Source organism: Cloeon dipterum, chromosome 1 (assembly GCF_949628265.1).
Source record: "Cloeon dipterum chromosome 1, ieCloDipt1.1, whole genome shotgun sequence".
NCBI lineage: Eukaryota > Metazoa > Arthropoda > Insecta > Ephemeroptera > Baetidae > Cloeon > Cloeon dipterum.
The window spans coordinates 33,600,441-33,622,134 of NC_088786.1; the positions used below are offsets into that span (position 1 = coordinate 33,600,441).

The 21,694-nt window shown below is 41.1% G+C and overlaps 2 protein-coding genes across 7 annotated transcripts in view; one reads left to right on the forward strand and one right to left on the reverse strand.

The window, feature by feature from the left end:
* The window catches only part of LOC135948590 (nephrin-like), a 174,761-nt gene that overhangs the window by 148,207 nt on the left and 4,860 nt on the right, over positions 1 to 21,694 (reverse strand). The gene's annotated exons all lie outside the window — the stretch shown is intronic.
* On the forward strand, positions 1,333 to 8,442 carry LOC135934038 (uncharacterized). The gene is made up of 29 exons (XM_065475542.1): positions 1,333 to 1,461; positions 1,510 to 1,590; positions 1,651 to 1,678; positions 1,745 to 1,768; positions 1,831 to 1,919; positions 2,018 to 2,153; positions 2,200 to 2,414; positions 2,471 to 2,518; positions 2,580 to 2,610; positions 2,663 to 2,754; positions 2,813 to 2,930; positions 3,095 to 3,402; positions 3,460 to 3,519; positions 3,569 to 3,614; positions 3,739 to 3,803; positions 3,861 to 4,021; positions 4,071 to 4,150; positions 4,221 to 4,333; positions 4,383 to 4,455; positions 4,506 to 4,561; positions 6,566 to 6,601; positions 6,665 to 6,743; positions 6,800 to 6,970; positions 7,032 to 7,235; positions 7,316 to 7,388; positions 7,464 to 7,531; positions 7,583 to 7,647; positions 7,707 to 7,869; positions 7,978 to 8,442. Exons 1-29 carry the CDS (start codon positions 1,411 to 1,413, stop codon positions 8,223 to 8,225), a joined length of 2,982 nt encoding a protein of 993 aa, XP_065331614.1. The 5' UTR covers positions 1,333 to 1,410; the 3' UTR covers positions 8,226 to 8,442.

The window sequence follows — 21,694 nt, forward strand, 5'->3', positions numbered from 1 at the left end:
TGACATTATTGTAATTAAAAACTCGTTGAAAGTATCATCCGACTCTATATCGCGTAAATATGTGTCTTTTAATCACCGAGCGTTTACTTCCAGTCTTGGCCGATAAAATTTTATGGAACTTTTTGCTTCTTATTAATTTCATATTTGTAATCAGAGCTCAGAGCCAAAATTTAACCTTGGCAAAGTGATACCAAGGTGAAAACAAAGTCATTGCACGAAATCTAGAACACCCTGAAAGCGAGCGAATTGCGAAATACAGTGGAAACTTTACTAATGATGTGCCAGTGTTTCTAGTTCCTGCAGTTTTCCAATGACGTGTGGGATATGGCTGACGCACGCGATAGACCGATGGTATAGTTATTGCACCATTCATTTCCGTTATTTCAAAATCTGGCAAGCAAGAGCCATAGACCAAATTTTACATGGTAAAAATCTCTAGAGTGGCATGGCAAATTAAAAACAGCTGTAAAGCTGTATGGAGTTGAAATTCCCTTAAATTCTGATCAATATATTACGAATTTTCTTATTCAAATTTATCATTTATTTTAAGTGTCCGAAGAATTTTCCATCAGATTCAGATAAAATTTTAATTTGTTAAGCCAGATTATTTACAGGGATGAGGTTCTAAAAATACGTCAAAATAAGCCTTGAAGGCTTATCAGATCACAAGAACAAACAAATTCCTGTAAAAAACGTCTAAGCGGAATATATTGATGCTACATTTCATTTGAAATACATCATATATGCATTTTTTAATTTTCTAGTTGATTATTATTGTGGTAGCCGTTTTTTATTTATAATAAATTGTTGATAAATTTTGCTTCGGGTAAAATGTAGTAAACTGATTGGCAACAAAGTATTGACATGCAAATATGCGTATATCCGCATAAAACGAATTTTCAAAAAGTTAGAAACGCTCAAAAGTAATTCAAGTTCTACCAAAAGACTAGTAAAACTGCGCAAAAGAGAATCAACAAATTTTAATCATACACCAAACATCATCACATCTGCTTGTCATTACTACTTTGACTGTAAGCAGTAATTCACGTGGAAGTTGAAATGTACTCTACCTTATATACTGATCGATTGTTTTACTTTTGAAGTTAAATATTTTGCAGAACTGGTAATAATGGGTATTAATTTATAAATTAAATTATGTATATTTAGGTATTTTATAGGAAATAAATAAATAAACATTAAAACATGATTAAATTTTGAACCTAACAGATGTTGAGACGTAAAACAGAAAACACAAGCTACAGGCAGAGCATTAGCAGCGCATCCTGCTTGTTGAAACAGTTAAGCGGAAATAAAAGAAGGGAAACACTTTCAGTAAAATGAAACAGATCGTCAAGCTAATTCGAACTGAAAGCAGCCTCACAATCAGTGATCAGTGGCACATGGGCAGCTATGCTTTCACTGGTAGTTTTAATTATTTGCTTCTCCTTCTTGCAACCAATGGTAAATATTTATTTGGCAATCTTTTCTCTTAAAAATCACTACGACTAGCATGCGGCATCGTCCACGAAGGCACCAAAGCTGCAAAAATGTACAACAGGTGATTGCTCCGTGCACGATTCCAGACTCAGAGTATTCAATATACGTACAGCAAAATAATATGCAACCTACACTATCTATACATAATCACAGACTTTCCTAAGTTCCGCATTAACAGAGGGTAACTATTCGGAAAAAAACTGAAGAAGCTCTAATAAGCATACAAATAATTCATTGAATTCTGTAGATTTCACGTCAGTTATGGCCGATTGTTTGTTGATATTTTTATTATCCTAAACTTTTAATAAATATTGAGTTCATTAATTAATTTAGCTGCCCTTTCTGCGTTCATTTCGAAAAATGCTGAACTTGGAGACGTGTTTTACAAATGCGGCCGCTTGTTCTACAGCAGTCACAATCAAGTGCGTTTCTAATATTCAATTAATTTATCCATGTCATGACAAATTTCAAATTAAATTTATCATTTTTTTTTAATTTGAGAACGAGTTCGTATGCGCAGGTGCGTTTTGCTGACGCCATTCTCACGTGTGCCAAACGGAAAATGCAACTGGTGACGGTGGAAGAGGGTGAAAAAAATTTGAATTGTCTTGTACCCAACTTGGAACATATGACATTAGAGCAGCAAAAGAACCAGAGTGAGCTGTTCAAATTTTCAGTGATTTTAATTGACAGTAATTATAGAATACTTTTTCATATGGACGAGTGGAATGGCCGAAGGGAAAAACTGCGGAAACGCGGCGTACTCGTGGTGCGCGGGCAGCAAGACCCGCATCAACAACACAGCTTTCGACCTCCCCGCCGAAATCTCTCGTAAGGAAAGGTGTCTTGCGCTCTCTATGATGACCAAGACACTCGTCCGCATGGAATGCGCCGATCCTAACTACTTTTTCTGCGAAGTATACTTTAAATGAAAAATACAGACAAACACAATATTACAATCCAACTCTTTCAGTACAAATGTAAAGCGGTCTCTTGCTTTAAATCGTGCGAAATAAAAAATGTGAGATTAATATTTTATTTTCTTTGCTGAACAAAAACGTTTTACTATTTACCGGGTGAAGGACACAATGGACCCAAGTGGAAAGATAAACCGTAAAGATTTATTTCGATGCTAATTAGAGCCAGTTAAAATATGTCCGCAAAGGAGGCAAGGTGAACGGTATTTGGGCGGAGTGGCAAAGAGATTTTGGGATTAACAGGTTTTCTTTTACTTCATACGTATTTGGATACCAAAAGGTGACCTTTATTATTACTGAAGCATCAATTCAAACATTCACATTGCTCCAATTTAAAGGTAACCTGGACAGAGAACATTAAGTTGTGTTGCAGCATGGGAATGAAGCCTATTAGAGTCACAGATGAGTTTCTTACCGCACTCAACATTGCTGCCATCAAAATCTTTATCTATCCCGGTATGCTTAAATAATTGCGTGATTTTTTTTTTTGCCAAAAATGCAGAAGGCCGACTGCTTTTGGTGTATAAAAATGTACACTTTCGGCCTTCTGAAATTCGTGCTTCTAAACGCGACCTCAATATTTCGGTCTAAAATTTTGTCTCATCAATTTCATAAAATAGGTAATTCAACCGAAGATCGTGAGTTGGTGAAGACGAGTTTCTGGACGGCGGCCACTCGGCAAGGATGCGCTGGCCAGTACCGCTTCTGTATGCACGACGATGTGGGCCCGTGGGATTCGCAAGGCAAATTCTGGGACATGGTGAACCCGCGTGACGATGGCTCGTGTTTGGTCGTCGACCGGCAGTACACGAAGGCCGGAACGCCGTTTGGCGTGCGGCAAATGCAATGTTCGTCGAAAAGTGCTAATTTCGCCTGCCAGAGAGAAGGCAAAAAGGTGGAAGAAATAGTTTCTGATTTTGAAATAAAGGTTGCTATATATTTTCAGATAATATAGTTCAAAATAATAAATATTTCAAAATAATAGAATGCCACCGACACTTGTGATTTACCGTATTGCACAGACCTAAACTACTGCAAAGTTATGGTAAAATCCTTTGCAATATTTAAATTATTATTTTAATCTCCTCGTGTAGGTGGAATATGCTGCAAAATACGATAATGGTAGCCGAATGATTCTAAGTAAGTTTAATATTCTTATTGAACTGATTAAACTCTTATGATCAGAGGCCTGCATTTTTTGCGGCATTTATTTACAGCAAATTTTCATTTTACCTAATTATACTGTAAACTTTTTATTTTACAGAGGCTCATCTCTTGGGTGACTGGGTGACATCGTGTGGAGTTCGCTATTTAAAAGCAAAGCAAGAGGTTAATTGATGTTTTTTTAACATTTATTGAATAATTAATATTGCATTCTTGATTAAGATGCATTGGAAAGCTGCCCTTGATTTTTGCTGTTCTCTGGGAATGCATCTCGTGTCTGTTCAATCCTATGAGAAATTACAGTGCATGAATAGCATTTTGGAGCCTGGTTCAGTTTACTGGACTTCAGGTACCAATATGGGATGCGAGAATGAAAGATACCGGTAACTGATTTTTTCACAACCCTAATTTTCACGCTAATTTTCTTGTCAGATGGTGCTCAGCTGAATTCAAAGACTTTTTAAAACCAAGTGTTAACCTCAACAACCGAACGGTCTACTCTTATTATGAAGGTATTTAGAATGGACTTTCGCGTCCTTTATAAAAATTTTATTGATGTTTGTGTGTTTTAAATTCTTCTAGGTACACCCCCTCAACCAGCCACAAAATACTGTGTTATTGCACGGAATTCAGAGGCTGAAGGACCAACTCTAGGCATTGATGATTGTAATATGTGGCATCGACCCATTTGCACGGTAGAACAAGTATTCGCATTAAAGCAATTAATGCAATTATTTTTTAAAGGTTCGCGTGAAGGCCGAATCCCACCTCCAAGAGGTCTTCAATGAATGCAAATTAACGCACAGAATTTCTAACCGTAATAATTGCAAAATATTTATTGATTTTATTGCTCAATCCACCATTCAGGTGACATCGATAAGTTTAACACCACCGACCTGATATCTTTCTCATACAAAATGAAAGTATTTTCTTCAATTTTATATGGAAGGATCTAAATCAAGTGACACCCCCCTTGGCAAGTGGTCTTCAGATTTTGATGAAATTCGGTGGAGATGTTGCCCTAGGGGACCTAAGTTGAACCCTAAAATATTAGGTGAAAATTCCAAAAATTGCCCATTTTACAGGGGTTCAAAATTTGAGATTTTTGAAAAAGGTGATGTTTTCGGCGATTTGTAACTTTGACTCTGTTTGTAGTAAACACAAAAATTTTGTATCCAAAATGATCTACGTTTAACGCCAAACAACTTCCCCAAGATAAAAAACTTCGTAGGTCAAAAGTCAAGGTCACTAAATTGGGGTCAAACTTTTCGAAAAAATCCCACATACCCTAGTACATAAAATTTTGAAAATTCAAAATAGCCAAAATGTGCCTCATATCCATGGTAACAACATATAAAAAATTGGCGAGACTTATTTTTTTCTTTTTCAAGATATTTTGAATTGAGTGTTAAAAATCGATGTTTCCGGGTCTTTTGATCGCAAATAAAAACACGTTTTCCGCTTAATCTCAGCTTCTATGGGTCCGATTCAGAAAAACCGCACACCATTTGATACGTAATGACCTCCCCTAGGTAATGCAAGTGATCATAAGGGTGTCCACCCCCTTCGAACCCTTAACCACCCCCTGGAAATCCGAAAAAATATTTTTTCATATATTTACTATCTAAATCGATTAATTAAGCAAAATACTAATCAAACATGTTATAAAAATAATTAAAATATTAAATAGTTTCATTTTCTTTGTAGAAATACCTTCAAAAAAGTAAAATTGCTCATAAAAAGTTATATAAGTTTATTTTAAATATATAATAATTTTGCGTTTTTTGTTTATTCAAAATGACTGAATTTTATATTTTTACAATGAATTTTTGAATATATTTTCTATTCTACAGTGTTTATTTTATTATTATAAATAAATACAACTATTAGTAATTGTTTAACCATTGGCATTTGGTAAAAATTGAGTGTTTTCAAACATTGTTGCTAATGGTTGCATTTATTTATAATAATAAAAGAACAATTTAGAATATAAAATATATTTTAAAATTCTTAATAAATATAAAAAATTAAGTTGTTTTGAATAAACTATACACAATTTAATTGTATATTTAAAATAAACTTAAATAATTTTTATTATTAGCGATTTTACTTTTTTGAAGGTATTTCTACAAAGAAAATGAAAATATTTAATATTTTAATTATTTTTATAACATGTTTGATTAGTATTTTGCTTAATTAATCGATTTAGATAGTAAGTATATGAAAAAATATTTTTTTTCGGATTTCCAGGGGGTGGTTAAGGGTTTGAAGGGGGTGGACACCCTTATGATCACTTGCATTACCTAGGGGAGGTCATTACGTATCAAATGGTGTGCGGTTTTTCTGAATCGGACCCATAGAAGCTGAGATTAAGCGGAAAACGTGTTTTTATTTGCGATCAAAAGACCCGGAAACATCGATTTTTAACACTCAATTCAAAATATCTTGAAAAAGAAAAAAATAAGTCTCGCCAATTTTTTATATGTTGTTACCATGGATATGAGGCACATTTTGGCTATTTTGAATTTTCAAAATTTTATGTACTAGGGTATGTGGGATTTTTTCGAAAAGTTTGACCCCAATTTAGTGACCTTGACTTTTGACCTACGAAGTTTTTTATCTTGGGGAAGTTGTTTGGCGTTAAACGTAGATCATTTTGGATACAAAATTTTTGTGTTTACTACAAACAGAGTCAAAGTTACAAATCGCCGAAAACATCACCTTTTTCAAAAATCTCAAATTTTGAACCCCTGTAAAATGGGCAATTTTTGGAATTTTCACCTAATATTTTAGGGTTCAACTTAGGTCCCCTAGGGCAACATCTCCACCGAATTTCATCAAAATCTGAAGACCACTTGCCAAGGGGGGTGTCACTTGATTTAGATCCTTCCATATATTTACTACGTTTCCAACATTTCGAATTTAAGTGTTGCATGACGTGCTTGGCGGAAATGCTAGGATTGGTACACTAATAATTAATAATTATCCTAATTATTAATTTTAAAAGCAACGAATGAATTATTCAGATCTATGAGAGTGGTAAAATTTGGGAGGACGCAGTAGTGAAGGCTATAGGAAGGGTGAAAGTGTCTACACTAGTTCAAGGTATAGATAGTGGAGTGTGGCATTGTTAAATAAATGTGTAAATATTTATATTGCAGATTTCAGTACCTTACTGAAAAAATATCCTACAAAGCTATTTAAAAAAGCATCCAACAACCTGGATGCACTGAAAATGCTGTTGATGGAACAGCAAAAGGAAGAAGATTGGAAGTCGGCACTCTTGGTTAATGAGGCCCTCGACAGGTTTTGGGAATGCAACCAGATGCTGGGTTAATAATTGTTTTCTGTTTTCCAATCTGTTATTTGCATAAAATTTTTAATCATCTTCAGACCAGTTCAACAAGAGTCAAGATGAATGCCTTTTTGTGTTCAATTTCATGAAATGTTTTACCAAAAAGTCAGCTTCATTGGAAAAATTCTGGAATAGAAACCTAGACAACATTTTTGATAGAAGAGAACTTGCTATCACCACTAGTAAATCGGAAAGCGACATTGAACAAATGATTCGTGACCAAATATATGAATATGGCAAAGGTTAGCTGTGAACATATCGCTCAACCTTTTTGCACTATTACACGATTAAGGAGCACTAATCAATATGTTGGTTGATCTAGTTCCCGTCAACTCGGATATTAAGAGCTATGTAGAATATGTGGATAATCTCTCATTTACTGAGGAAGTAGTTAGGTATATTAAAATACAAAATAAATTCAGTACTATGAAATAATAAATTCTGGTCATAATTTGAAAATTAAATTACAGTTCACGGTGCATCTATCGATATTTGCGACCAAAAAGTTTGACTTTAAAAGATGCTTGCTTGGATATAAGTAAATATACAATATTAAATCGGTGAGTTATTTAAAGCTTTTAATTTTTAGTAGCAAATTTTCTTCCAACTCTTGTAGAAGATGTTATTGTCAATAAAGTCATCGACAAAAAGGATGTATGCGTAAACAACGATTTTAATGTTATTCATGTTAAAATAACATACTCCTCACTAAGCGCTATCCTCCGTTGGTTGCTGCTGGCAAGTGTGCGAGGGCGAATGGAAGTCTCCCTACAGCTGATCAGTATATATCAGATACTTTGAGAACCTTAAGTGCATATTTGCGAAATGCAAGCAAATACCTCATAGATGAAAAAGAATCCATGCTGAGGAAGCAAGGTAAAATAGAAGTTTGAATAATATTGAGATTGTTTTAAATATTTATTAGAAAAAAAACTAAAACCATTATTTTTACTTCACGAATGAAAATTTAATATCCGTTCGCAGTGCTTGGTTCAGTTCTTTTGGATGAGTTTTACGCCAATGATCAAGGTATTAAGTATTGGTGTAGCAACTCAGAGGAGAACAACGGTTACTTCTATGACAGCACCCCGTACTTCAATTATTATTACGAATGGCAGGAGGGTGTCCCTTATTACGTTGGATTTTCTTTGGACAGTGAAGCCAATGCGGCGCCAATATTTTTCTGCAGATTTGATAAATCTTTCTTGGCGCAATGTAAGAAGATTTATTGAAATGAAATAACAATCCAGAGTGTAACAGCACAATTTGATGTCAATTTTCTTCTAATGGGCTTTGATACCACGCAGCAAATGAGATTGGTTAATAAAATGCTGTATTAGTTTTGAAACGTAATTGCATCGCAATTAAATACAATGCGCACCTTTGCAAGGGGTTTGATGTTTTGGTTTGGCAATGGATATGTCTGTTTTAAGAAGTGTATTGAATGTATTTGGCCGTCAAGTGATGAATAAATAATAAAATCGAAATCATTTAGTTCTCTGAAATCACCTGGAAAATCACTGGACTTTGAAAGTGATTTCGAGAAATTTTCAATCAAAAGAGATGGCAATAAGTGGAACGTGCGGCTGAAAGGATGCAAAACTCATCGCATTAAATTTGATGGCGGTCGCATCATTCGATTTACACCGAGCGCAGACTGTCGCACTTTGCAAACAAGTTTCGGGTCAAGTGGTCGGCGCGTGTGTCACACCTTCGACCCTGCTCTTCCGTTCCTCTGACTGTTGCCGCCTGTTTTATTTATTCAAGTGAAAAGCGAGCGGCGACGGGTCAGTCAGATGTGGCGGACGGTCTGATTGGTACAATTTAATGAGATCGACTGGCAACGTTTCATGCGGTGTTCTTTGACGCTCGTAAAAGGCCATTTTGCTCTCTGGTCATTTGAATAAACACGAAAAAAGTAGTATTATTCGACGGCCGGAGATTGCACAGCGGCGGACTTTCCTGCAGGCTGAAAGCGACAAGAGCGAAGCTGCTCTCAAAACTCGATTATGGCCAGTGGCGACTAATCTTCCCGCCGCAGCAACGGATGCTGAATAAATAAGTCAAATATTGATCTAATTAACCGCGCGATGCGTCTTTTCGGAGCCTGTTCAAACATGCACTGGCGGCGAGCCTATCATTAGCCGCACGAATTAAAGCAGCGGCGAAGTTGGGTCCTGGAGGTTTAAATCTTTCAAGCGATGCTTCTTTTGCGCAGCGTTCGCCGCTCGGCTGGTTGGTTGGTTGGTTGGTTGGTTGGATGTTTGGTCGGGCGAACGAGGCCACGGCACACCAGCCGTGGGACACGAGAGAGGAACGAGTGCTTTGGGCTCATTAGTGCTAAGCTGCTGTTGTAGAGTGTCCCTGCCTCTAGCCGTTCCGTTTCCGCCGCTGCAAATCCAAGCAGGATATCAAATTCTCTTTGGAAATGACAAAAAGCTGAAGAATGCTTTCTTCATTAGTCGCCATTCAAATGAGCTCTCGAGACGCTAATTGCCGCGGCTGCAAATGTTCAAAACCGGCCGGCTGCGCGCGGCATGAATTATGCAAATGTGCAAATCGACCGGGCCGCTCTGCCGACGGATTAATTCGGGCGTAAACTAATTCCATATGCGAGGAGCAGCAAAAGGGAAGAAAAAAATGCATGCGTACGGGGGTAAATAAATAAATAAACAAATAAACAAACCAAGCAACCGCCTTCTGCTCAGTGCGTTGGTAAAGCGGAAGGGCGAAATAAGATGTAGAAAAATGCCTGCGCGCGATTTTTTTATTCCCTTTGAGCGGCTGCCTTTGATCTGCACCGTCATGTTGGGTAACGTCAAACACATGCATGGTTTGAAATTTGAATGCGTTTGAAGTTGCACGGATGAGGCAGAAGAAGTGTAGCAGCAGTGCACAGACGAGTTGCTGCTCCTTCTAATGACGTCAACAGTGCGCTGCAGTTTGGCCGGAAAAATACACAGCAATTTAATGCACTGTTTGCATGTCGATGGGAAATATGCGGCACAAATATTCGTAAACTAATGAAGCAATTAGCTCAAGCCTACTCGACTTTGGCACGCGTGCCTGTTCGCGTTAAACTCCCCAATAATAACAACAGCTATACGCTATCAACTTCCAAGCCTGCCTAATTGCTGCTTTCGTATCTTGTATTGTAAAATAAACCTCCAATATCCGCAATGTAATCGATTCCAATCAGTAACATTATTTTGTGGTGTATTTATTTGATAACAGTTGTAGTCGTTTTCTAAAAAAAAACTGAAAGTGGCAACCATATAGTGAACATTTTTTTTTTGACTGGAGTCATCTCTCTCTCTCTTTGTTCGCTGCTTCACACGCAATTTGAAAGGCATTTGCTGGGAGCATTGTGTAATGGAAATCCCAGCCATAACTCCGATCCACGCGCGCAAAACGAGGAACAATTGCCGCGCGCGTTCTCGTGCTCTCCCTCGCTGCGCGGAGAAACAATTTGGGCCTCCGGTCAAGCCGGCGTTCGTGCAAGAGATTCACCCTCAAGCCGCACGTCCATAATTGAGGCTATATTCTGCTCGGCGCAGCTCTCTCTCTCTCTCGTCGGCACGATAATAAATCGTTAGCAAGCAAGCAGACGTAGCCGGCCAAATGATTATTTCTCAATTAAACGCGGCGCTGGGCCTATCTTTCTCAGGGCGGCGTAGACCGGAAGGAAGGAAGGCAGTCTGAGGGTTTGTGCCGTGTGTACATCTGCCGCCATCGCAGCCTCAGCTGTAGTGTACAGGCCCGAGAAATCACAAGATTAATCTCTTTTTAACCTCTTATATGAAAGATAAATGGCCGAGCGGTTGGATTCATTAGCTCTTCCCTTCCTGCTTTTTCTTCATCCTCCACCGCCCCCCTCTCTCTCTCTCTCTCTCTCTCTCTCTCTCTCTCTCTCTCTCTTTCTGCGAAATGTAATTAAACTGCTATTTCTCTCTCCTCCACGGCCGGAATAATGAAAATAGGTTTTCAGGCTCCCGGCCGCTGCAGCCTCGCCACCGTTGATGAATTATTTCATTAGCTACCACGTGGATTGATGCTTGCCATAACTGTATGAAAATTACAATTTTTTCAACGATTTCATTTCCAGGAAAAACAAAATCAGTAATTTTAGGATATTTATTAATGGCATTTAAGAGGCTGCAATATAAACTGGTGCCTTTAAATACGTCCTCCTTTCCTTCAAAGAAAAGCATTGAAAAAAAATTATATCAGACGGAGTTTTTTGATAGCAAGTGAAGAGAATCTCGGTCGAAGCAAATACGCTAGACAGTTGGCAGAAATTTTTGCGATTGCTCCGCGGCATTAATCAGCCGAGAACAAATAATCGTTGGGCAAAAGGCTTTACGACTGCCTTGCCTACCGATGATTGCTTTTTGCACAGAATCAATATTTACGCAGGTTAAGCAAATGTTATGGCAGCGTCCTATGATATTTCACGTGTGCGCCAAATAAAGTTGTCCCCAGGGCGATTTTTATCTCACCAACGCGCCCGACCGGAAATCAATAATCGATGTTTCAGATATTTGATATCTTAAATAAAAACAGAAACTTGTTCGACTGCCGAAAATCGGCAGGTAATTTATGGCTTATTATTTTTTCGCCGCCGCCTCCACACGTGACCCCATCGACGCGGCGAAAGAGCAAAACTTGATGGCAGTTATTGCCGCATTCGCGTTTCCACGGCTCTGCTTGCTTGCTCCCGTCCCGCATGCGAATTTTTGCTCAGCGGCACAAAATAAATCGATGCCAAACTCCAATTTCTTGTTTGTTTTGCGGAAAGCGCTCTACTATTTCAATTTCGTATCTGATTAAATATCAACCGAAGAATCTCATTTTCAATGGAAATGTGGGCGGAGGCTAGGCGCACCGCAACGATCCGCGGTGTGCTCAACCTTGATATTTATTCGGTCCAGTCGAGCGCGCCTTCATTTTCGGCGCGGAATAATTTCAATTTGAGCGCGAGCCTCGACTTTCGTGGGCAGCCATTTATTCCCGGAACAAATTGAAACGAAACAGCAGCAAGAGGCGAGAACCAGAAAGGAGATTTTGTCCAAATCAAATACCTTTGCTTTGATTCTTATTTCAAAAGAAGCATCTTGAAGAATGGTGCAAATTAATGAAAAGACATCGCAATAACTACACAATAAGATATGATTTGGTTCGAACAAACATCTGAAATGTCTGGATAAGATAGTTGTCCAGGCTTTAAAGAAAAAATCTATTAAAATTTTACATTTATTTTAAAGCTCTGAGATTGCACTTGTTTAAACATAAATAATAATCCATAATCAATTACATTAAGCATTTGGAATATTTCAGCATGAATATTTAAATGCAAACTCACAACAGAGGGAATTTAGAAAAAAAGGTTTTAGTAATTTTGAGGTTAAAATGTACTCTCTAACTGAGTCTCGCTGTTGCTTCAATCCCACCATGCCCGTGGGACCAAAATGCCGGGGAAAATTAATCCCACATTCGCGTGCAGAGCAAGTAGCAAAGTTCGCAGCAGCAGCAGGCAATAGTTAAAATTCGCACTCGCATTCAGGCATAGATAAACAGTGCCGTTAGTATGTAGTCTGGCATAATTGACCCAGGCAAGCCGCTAAATTGTGATCAAAAGAAATTAGGGTGGCGGCGCCGAACTCAAAGCTCACACCGTTGCCAAATTAGCATAAAACGCCTGCAGAATGTAGATAACAATCCTTAATGAGGCAAAACGGTAAAAACTCAGCAGGGTAGGGGACGACGGACAGACGGCAGCGTGCCCTCGTAGGTGCTCGCTCGGCTGCTGCAGCGGCGGTGCGGATTTGGGGCGAGCAGGGTGGCTGGCTCGCTTCTAATCCATTATACACACAGTCACACGCACAAAACCCGCTGCTAAAGGGGCAGACTGTGTCCATCATTACTGGCCAGCAGTCTCTCCATCTCATTAGGCAAGGGTATCATCATCATCATCATCTCCAGAGCGCGCACTACTGCCATACAGCTCCGCTACTCAAAGCGGTAATGAGAAGCAAACAAACGTAATACAAAACCGTGCGGCGCCGGCCAGAACAAAGATAATATTTTACGTCTGTGCGACTTCGAGTGAGTGTGCGCCTGTTTTAACAACAATAGCTCGTGCGACGCGGCAGCCGCCACCACTGGTGCGTGCTTCTCCACGCCGTATCACGGTTTGATGATATTCCTGCAACCGCTGGAAATCTGATAGCAACCGATACGCCAGCCTAATGGCACACTGAATGCCTCTGGCTCTAATTGTTCACAATGCTCCTCTCTCGTGTTTAGCAGAGCCGTCAATTTCAGCAGATTTTAATGGCTTTGCTTATTAAAAATTCTGCACAAGAGGTTTTTAAGTCTCTTGAGATTTGTATACATAGCATTGGGTTTCACGACTGTAAAATTGTGCATGCAATTTAGAAATTTGAAGGAATATTATTTTTATTCGATCTCAATGCTAATAATACTCCTAAACACTTAATCAAACATTTTTTTAAATAATTCTAAATCGGCACGGGTAAATTTGATTATTAGCTTTGACAAAAAATTTGTCATTTTCACATTTCCAACTCAAAAGTTTTTCGGAATTTAATCAACGCCAGCATAAAACACCATTTCTGTGGATGTCAATACTCTGATATTAACAGAACCATAGGTCTCTTTAACCACATGACGGCATTGTGCAAGCGTGCTCTAAAATTGATAATAAAAGTGAGCCACTGCCACAAAACCACTGGAATCTAATTCACGCCGGCCGAGTGTCTGCGGATTTTGCACACACAAATTCACCCGATTAAAATGGATTAGCGTTAAAAATTAAAAGAGGAAAGCGTGCGGCCAAATTGCACGGGTGAGCGTTAAATCCCGAAATTTTATTCCCTGCGGCATTGAAGAAACGTCGCACACATTATTCCAAATACACGGCGAGTGTCGCTTGGCCGAGTGCACAACCGCTGCTCAGAGCTAGAACAGGAGGCTGCTTTAAATTATTCAAAGTGTTGGGCAATTATAATTCTGCTGCCGTGCAGTACGAGGTTTGCGGTCAGGCCGAGAAGAGGAGCGAGAGAGAGAGAGAGAGAGAGAGAGAGAGAGAGAGAGAGAGAGAGAGAGCCCGGTGAGTCGGAGTTGGAAGGCTGGACATCGCACTCACACACGGACAGTTTGACATCCGAGCGAGAAAGGAATAAAGCCTGTGCTTCCTGGAGGCACGGCAGTGGTAATAAATGTGAGACATGCATATAGCAGCCTAGGGAGAAAGCCGGGCCCCCTCGGCTGCAGCTGGAAATCAGAACGCGCCGCTTGATGACATCATTACCGGCTCAATCGTAATTAAGCCCTAACGCTGGCCAATGAACGTGATATATTATAAACAGCCGCTGGGTGCTGAAATCGAGGTCGAGGCCAAACTCCGCAGAGGCTGTCTGCCTAATCGGAATCGCTCAAAAACTAACGTCGCTCTGTGAGGTCAGAATTTGCGACACCTGCAGCCGCGTTCCAGCTCAACAAGCTGATTACCGAGTGAACTTTGCACCTTGAGAAGCCCTCCGCGGTGATTATGCTTGTGAAGCGGTGCTCAAACAACAACTAACGCTCCAATAACTGCGTGCAGTTATTCACTTTGTCAAAAGGGAATCCCATTAGCAACACCGAGGCGAAAACGCGGAAAGCGCGCTCCGCTCGAGTAAAATTGATTCCCGGGAAACGAAATCAGGCGGATTGAATCTGGAAGAAGTTTCTCCGGTGATCAAAGAGCGGAATCAGTTAGGGAAACGTGCCGATACTGGCTGCCAGTAGGTGAGTGGGTATGCAACGCGCAGCCGGCGTCGGAGCAGCGGGTTGCATACGTGCCCGCTCGCAGGCGCTCGACGCCATTAAATATTAAGCGCGGGGGCAGTGCGTGTGTGTGTGTGTGTGTGTGTGCGGGCGGAATGAAGTTAAAACAACGCACTGCACGTGCTGAGTTTGTGAATTAAAACGGGCGTAAACGGCGGCAAATACGTCTCCATTGTGCGGCAATATTTGGTTATAATTACACAATGACCGGCGGCACAATGGGCGGCGGCAGGTGCGAAAAGAGCGGGCGAGCGGGCGGCTACGGGTGTGCATTGCCAAAACAATAACAAAGGTAAAGAGAGTCGCTGGCCTGCCGGGCCGAGCTTAAATTTTGATGAGAAAAAATGCAGGCAAAGTGCTCCCAGCTGAAACGTCCGTGCAGGCCGACCGGCCTGCCGCTGCCACTGCTGCTACCGCCCGGGGTAAATGAAAATTTCATTTCGCTCGGTAGGAGAGCCGCCGAGACGCGCGCGTATATGGAAATGCTGCTGCTGTGGGACAAATGGTTCCACTCTGTAATACACGAGCCTGGCACGCAAGAAGCCAATTGGACTGAGTGCAATTCGCGCACAGCAAGGAAAGCCAACCGGCATGCCAGTAATTATAAGAGTAAACAAGTTTGAACGCAAAGTTTCTTCAATCCAACTCGAATGCGACCGGCTCCAGGTAGTTCTATTAAAATTTACATGGAAGAGTTTTCTCGTTGCTTTGCAAAGAGACATAGGCAATTATTGAAAGAGCAAAGATATATTATAGAAATATGCTTTCAAGTTCAAGGTCTGGACATACAGATAAAAGTAAACGGTTGGACAAAAATTTAAACAGAACACATTCAAAATTTATCATTTACATTTGTCTCTGTTGCTCTGTTTATCCTAAAAAAATAACCATTGATATTTATTTTATTTAAATTGTTCTAAAATTGAATTTAACTGACTTGATTTATTAATTACTATCATCTTATCCTCTTAAAAGTAAATTTAAATAATGTCTTGAACTAGACTTAACAACTGATTCGAATTCATTTTAAAATAATTTTCAAAGTAAATCAGCACATTTATACAATTTTACCTCCCCAAAAAGTGTGTGAACGAATATTAAAAAAAGTCGACACAATTTTTCCTTTTTACCTCAGAACGCGATTTTCCACTCCGCGCGAGAGTGCACAGCGGCAGTTCCCGCACCTTTTTAAAAGATTGCTCCGGCGGCAGGCACCCTCTTCAATTTTGCAGTGAGCCGACGTTCTGCAGCATAATTCCGTGTCACAGCCCATCATCATAGATTTGGTTGAGACCACGCGCGGCGTGTTCTCGCCGGCGGAGAGCCGAAATCACAAAGAGCAGCAATCCAATTAAAGCGTGCGGCAGCGCCGGGTGCCGCGCCGCCACAGTTTTAGCATTCTATTCAGCCGGGACGCAGACCGGTCTGCCGCTGCACGACGCATTCAAATGGACACAATTAATGCAACTGGCCGAACGAACGATATATCACGGAAAAAGGAGCACCAGTTGACAAGCCTAATGATAGGGCGTGGCAGCGAAAAGCACTTGTGTAGACGCGTCACTCTGCATACAAAATATAGCTGTCTGCTCATCCTTCGAGAGACAAAAGTTGGCGCTCAAACCATTAGGCTAATTGCTCCCTGCGCGTTAAAAAGCGGCTGATTTTGTGCACGCCTCCGCAAGCATCTTGAGAAGAAAACAGTTTAATTTGCAGAAGGGGGAAAACAGCTGAGCTGCCGGTTTTTACTTCCCTGATCGTGGCCATTAGCAAATTATAGATCTCGGATTATTTGAGATGGTAAAAAATTGTTTGCTTCGATAATTTTCATGTTATTTTGTAATGCTTAATCCAGACGAACTATTTTCTATTATTTATTTTAAAATTAAGTATTTAGCAAAAACAATGCATTCATTATTATCCAGCCAACTATCGCAGGGGGAAGAAACCACTTGGAACTAATTTAGCAATGAAAAGGATTTTCCTCACTCATACCGGCGAGATGGCCGTCTATTATTTTACGCCGGAAGCACAACGTCTGTTGTCTGGATGAAGAGAATTTTTCCTGCTTCTCGTCGTTGGCGCACATTTTGAGCGAGCACATTCATACCCGCATTAATTGAGACGGCTAACAGAATTAGGCCCGCAAAGCTTTTCAACACGCCTATACTTTCTTCTTTCGTCTCTCTCTCGCATTGTTAGTGGACGCTTTTCAGAACGCGGATTACGCTTCTGCCAGCGAGATGAGTCTTGGTCCTGTCTCGCAGATTCCGTCCGCATTTTCTCCCACACACACACGCGCGCGCGTATACACACAAACAAAGGAGGCGTTTATTTTTTTCTCCTCGCGGGGGCGAAGCGCGTAAACCACTTTGAAACCGCCGCCACTCCTGCTAGCTCCTCTTTTGTCTTCCGACGACCGTGTATTTACGTTTGTTATTCTGCCGCGGGCAGGTTTCAACTAGCGTGCTCTTGCATGGAAGCACTTGGGAGTCATTACTGCAACTTTGGCCTCCTCCACCGCGGGGACTTGTTTTTCTTCCGCGTTTTGCGCTCCCACGCCGATTGAATTCGGGGCAAACAGCTGTGATGGCTCCGAATGGACAAAGTTGGAAAGCAATCGACACAATCGACGCGAAAATTGTTCTCCTTTGTGTTCGGTTAATCGTTTTTCCGATAATAATTGCTTTCAACAGCATTCATCTCTCGGAATTTCAATTAGGCTTTGAATTATCAAAATTTGATTCTGTCAGAATAAATGTTTTACACAAATGCGAGCATTATTTGTTCAACAAAACGGCTCCATCGCCTGTGTTTTATCTCAATTTTACAGTAGCGGCAGGCCGTTCAATTTTGGGGTTGGGTGGGCTCTCTCATCAATGAAACTAAAAGCTGCTCGGCTCAAAATCAATGGCAGAGTCGTGACAGAAAAGGGATAGCGTGATTGTCGTCGTCGGCAGCGAGCGAGCGAGAAATCTCGCTTTTTAGAGGAGCGTGGCGTGCAAATGACACGGCTCCATTTTCCGAATCAAGGTGAGCGCGGGCGTGAGTATACGTACGTGCATTAAAAGCGACGGAGGAAGGGTAGCGTCGCTCGCAACCACAACGGACACCTTGGCACGGCGCGCTATTTTAGGCAGATACGGCGGAAAAGCGAGAGGCAACATTTGACGGAATTCATTTTCAGTGGGAAAGCAATTTCCGTGAGGCAGTTGCCTGCGAACGTGAGAGAGCGTCAATGACACGACTCTTTTTATACTGCTCTTTCCTCCTTGATCATCCCGGCACGTGAAAATGAGGAAACGATACGCTCTCATAATTCAAAATTGAACATTTTCCCGCATGATTTTCGCGGTTCGACGGCCTAATTGACAGGCCACTCGGAGCGGGGAGCGAGTGACATTGGCACGTCTGGCCGCTGAAAGATAGAGCGATCACGTCAGGCCAGTCTGCTCGGCCCAAAGTGGATTAGCCGGAATCGGTGGCCACGGCGCAGATCAGCAAAAAGCAGAACCACCATTGTCTGCTGCGATCGGTCCGGTGGGCGGAGAGCGAAGGCTCGAAACAAACTAATTCGCCTCTCTCTTTCTCTCTCTATCTCACTTTCTTTAGCTCTCTCTCTCTCAGCCGGCGACTCTGAACCGGCGAAAAAAGCAGGGGATTATGCATTTCGTAAATAATTCCGGGGCGCTGGCAAATCTGGCGGCAAAAGTTTGCGCCGCCGGCATTTAGTCGCAGCGGGCAAAAAGCGTTTATTTCGGCCGGAACAAAGGCGCGTGCGAGATATTCCGAGAAACTTTGGTGCACCCATTTCGCAGACGGAAACTAGTGTGCGTGCACGCCGAGCGTCTGCTGTTTGGCATTATTTTAATCACACAAAACAGGCCCATCTCGGCGCTCATTGTGCGGTGCTGCTACGGTATTCATGACGTTTAGCCGACAGTAATCTTTGCTTACTCATCCGAGCTCTCAAGTGCCTGCCGCCGTGCATTTAAGGAGATGGGTTGTTTGTTTGGCGCGCCTCGCCCGACACATACCAATTGTGTCGCTGTGTGTGCGAATCTACTTGAGCAAAATTACTAGCAAAGCGTCGCCCTGCCTGCCTCGACTCTGGCGAAAGAAAGGGCACGGCAGCCTCCCTGCCTTCGGCTCGCCTCTGACCTATTTGCAGTCGGCGCGCATTCAATTTCCCCGGCTCAAAACAAAACGCGGCTCGCCAGCCTTGAGCCCTGATTCGCCATTTGGCGTGCTCTCTCTCTCTCTCTTTCTCACTGCTTTTTCTGCACAAGCTGCGACAACTAAGTCCATCGCCGTTCGATAATGAGAAAGTCGATTCACAAAGGGGCAGACAAGACCGCAATTGTACTGGGACGTAAGGAAGCTTTGCCGCTGCGAGTCGGAGCTTGTTTCGCAGAAGGGAATGCCGTGTTGCAAATATCAAATAAACAGCAAGTGCTTCTTTGTGCTGCCTGGAAGTAGCGCACAGTGGAAGCCAAAATAATCGTCCATAAACTGAACAGGAAATAGAGATTTATTGAGCAGCCGGCAGAAAGGCGATATTTCTATATATGTTACCAGCGGAGCGAGATAAATTCAAAGCATATCAAAATATCACTTTGCACGCGGATCCGCTGCCGTCACAGCGAACAGAGTTAAATTGCCCTACATTCGCACCGATGAAACTGAATTTGCAGAGTGGAAACTGCCGCCTCTAAAACAAAGTACAGCCTTCTTTTTCCTGCAATTTGCATGCTGGAATTGCTTCTGCAGCCCTTTGATTTGTTCCGCGCGCACAAAAACTCAATAGCAAAAGAGCTCTTTTTAATCTGGATGATGGTCTCATTCCAACGCCGCGCGTGCTGTTCTAGCCACTTTTATCTGCACAATAATTTGGCAGCGGTTTCATCGCTGTTGATCTCGTCTCCGTGATAAGATATCAACTCCAGACGGGAAATTATGCTGAAAAGAGTGCGTCATAGCACAGCGTTTTTGCATGCATTTCCATCATCGCGCATACATAAAATATATATTCTGACCCATCCACCACTGCAGATTAAAGCGAGCGTGCAAAAGTCGACCTGTTTAATGCTGGGCAGGTTGGAGGGACGTGAAAGACGGTCATTCTGTACTGAATGGAGGGGAAAATTTTTATTTTCAATAAAGTGTAAAAGCAATATTGCAGAAACAGTGGTTCTGAGAATAGACCACGGGGGGTAAAAGAATGTCATATCAGAGTTATTTGTTAATAAATTTTCTTCTCAGAAATTGTCATATAAATTTAAATTAAGTTCTGACTATGCTTGTCACTGGTGTTACTTTTCAATCTGTAAGAAATCACTCCTGCGCAAGTGAAGATTGTGAGTGCAAATTCTTTGAAAAACATATTAATTTCTATCTTTTCCTTGACTGCGATAAGAACAATTTTACCCTAGCTGTCTCCAAAGCAAAAGAGAGCAGAGAGAGGTGATATTCATTTTTATCTTGTCTGCTTTACACTTTTAGTGTCTAATAAATAATAATTCATTCATTTATTTCTATCTTAATAAAAAAAATTATTTAGAAATGAAATATTTATTTAAACGAATTCAATTTACTTCTCAGTAGTTATGTCTGCTCATTTTTCTGCTTAAAAAATTAAATTTATTGTGACTATTTGACACGTCCCTTTCAAAGGTCACAAACTGAGCGCACTTTATTCCCATTTTACATTATGTCGGTGAGTATTCAGTCTGGCGTGCTTTATGTCGTCGATGCACTCTCTGCTCGCACATATGTATATGTATTTGCGTAATTAGAGATGGGCAGCTGGATTTTTAGTGCCAATTTCACGAATTAAAATTCAATTAAGCGCTTCGGCCGGCGATTAAAGGCACCTTTTCATCCAACGCAGCTGGTTGAATTGCTGGCGAACGCGGCGAGCTTTGTTTTAACGACTTTGTATTATTCACACGTCAAATGAAACGGCGCTGCCGCTCAACACACAGTGGCGTGTGTGCAGTATTGCAGCAAAAGTGATATTACGGCGGGCGCCGTCCTGACAAACTTATGTGAGCGTCTGATTTAATGACTGGAAACTTATTGTTGAACTCTCTACGGCAATAATAAGGTCACTCGAGCACTCAGCCGTGCAGTGGATCTCGCTCCCTGCCTCCGCCTCCCTGCTCTTTCTCCCTTCTCTCTCTCTCTCTCGCACGCCCGACGATTCCGCGCCTGCAAATAGAGTCTTCCGCAACTCGTTATACAGAATGCAGCCATGTTTTTAAATTACTCCTGATCTGAAAGCGACTGCTTGGAGCGTAAGAGAAGAGTTCTAACGATAATTGAATATTCAAAGCTCCCGCATCTCGATGAATTAAATTGGTTTTGCAGCGGTACTTCAGATTATTCGTCGTAGAGAAATTATGCGCTTGCAAAGGACGGCGCTGATCTAGATTAAAAATCTGATTTTTATGCCAATCGATGATAGAATTATTATATTTTTAGCATGCACAAATAAAAAAGGTTAAAAAAGATTGATTTCTTTTGAATTGCTGTTTTTAAAACTACCCCTCTAATAAATAATGTCCTTTCAGGAAACCAACAAAAAATAATTAGCAGTCAAGTTGCTGTAATCAGCTGCACAAATAGTTTATGAGGCAGTTAGATACAATACACAACAGCGGTTATTATAATGTGAACACACGTTCTGCCGCCTTCCCCTCGCTTTGAAGTGGTTGCTTGGTTTGGGCAAACAGTCATTAGTTCTGTGTGGCAGATCGATTTTCCTCTGGCACGTTTGCTTTTCCATTTTTTTGCTCAGCCATTTGTTAAAAATTAATTGAGCACGTCCGGCATTAAACAAATAAAATTC

Coding starts and splice junctions, on each gene's coding strand:
- LOC135934038 (XM_065475542.1), top strand. CDS start 1,411: ATGCTTTCACTGGTAGTTTTAATTATTTGCTTCTCCTTCTTGCAACCA. Junction 2,611..2,662: donor CCCAAGTGGAAAGATAAACC/GTAAAGATTTAT, acceptor ATGTCCGCAAAG/GAGGCAAGGTGAACGGTATT. Junction 7,648..7,706: donor AAGTCATCGACAAAAAGGAT/GTATGCGTAAAC, acceptor CTCCTCACTAAG/CGCTATCCTCCGTTGGTTGC.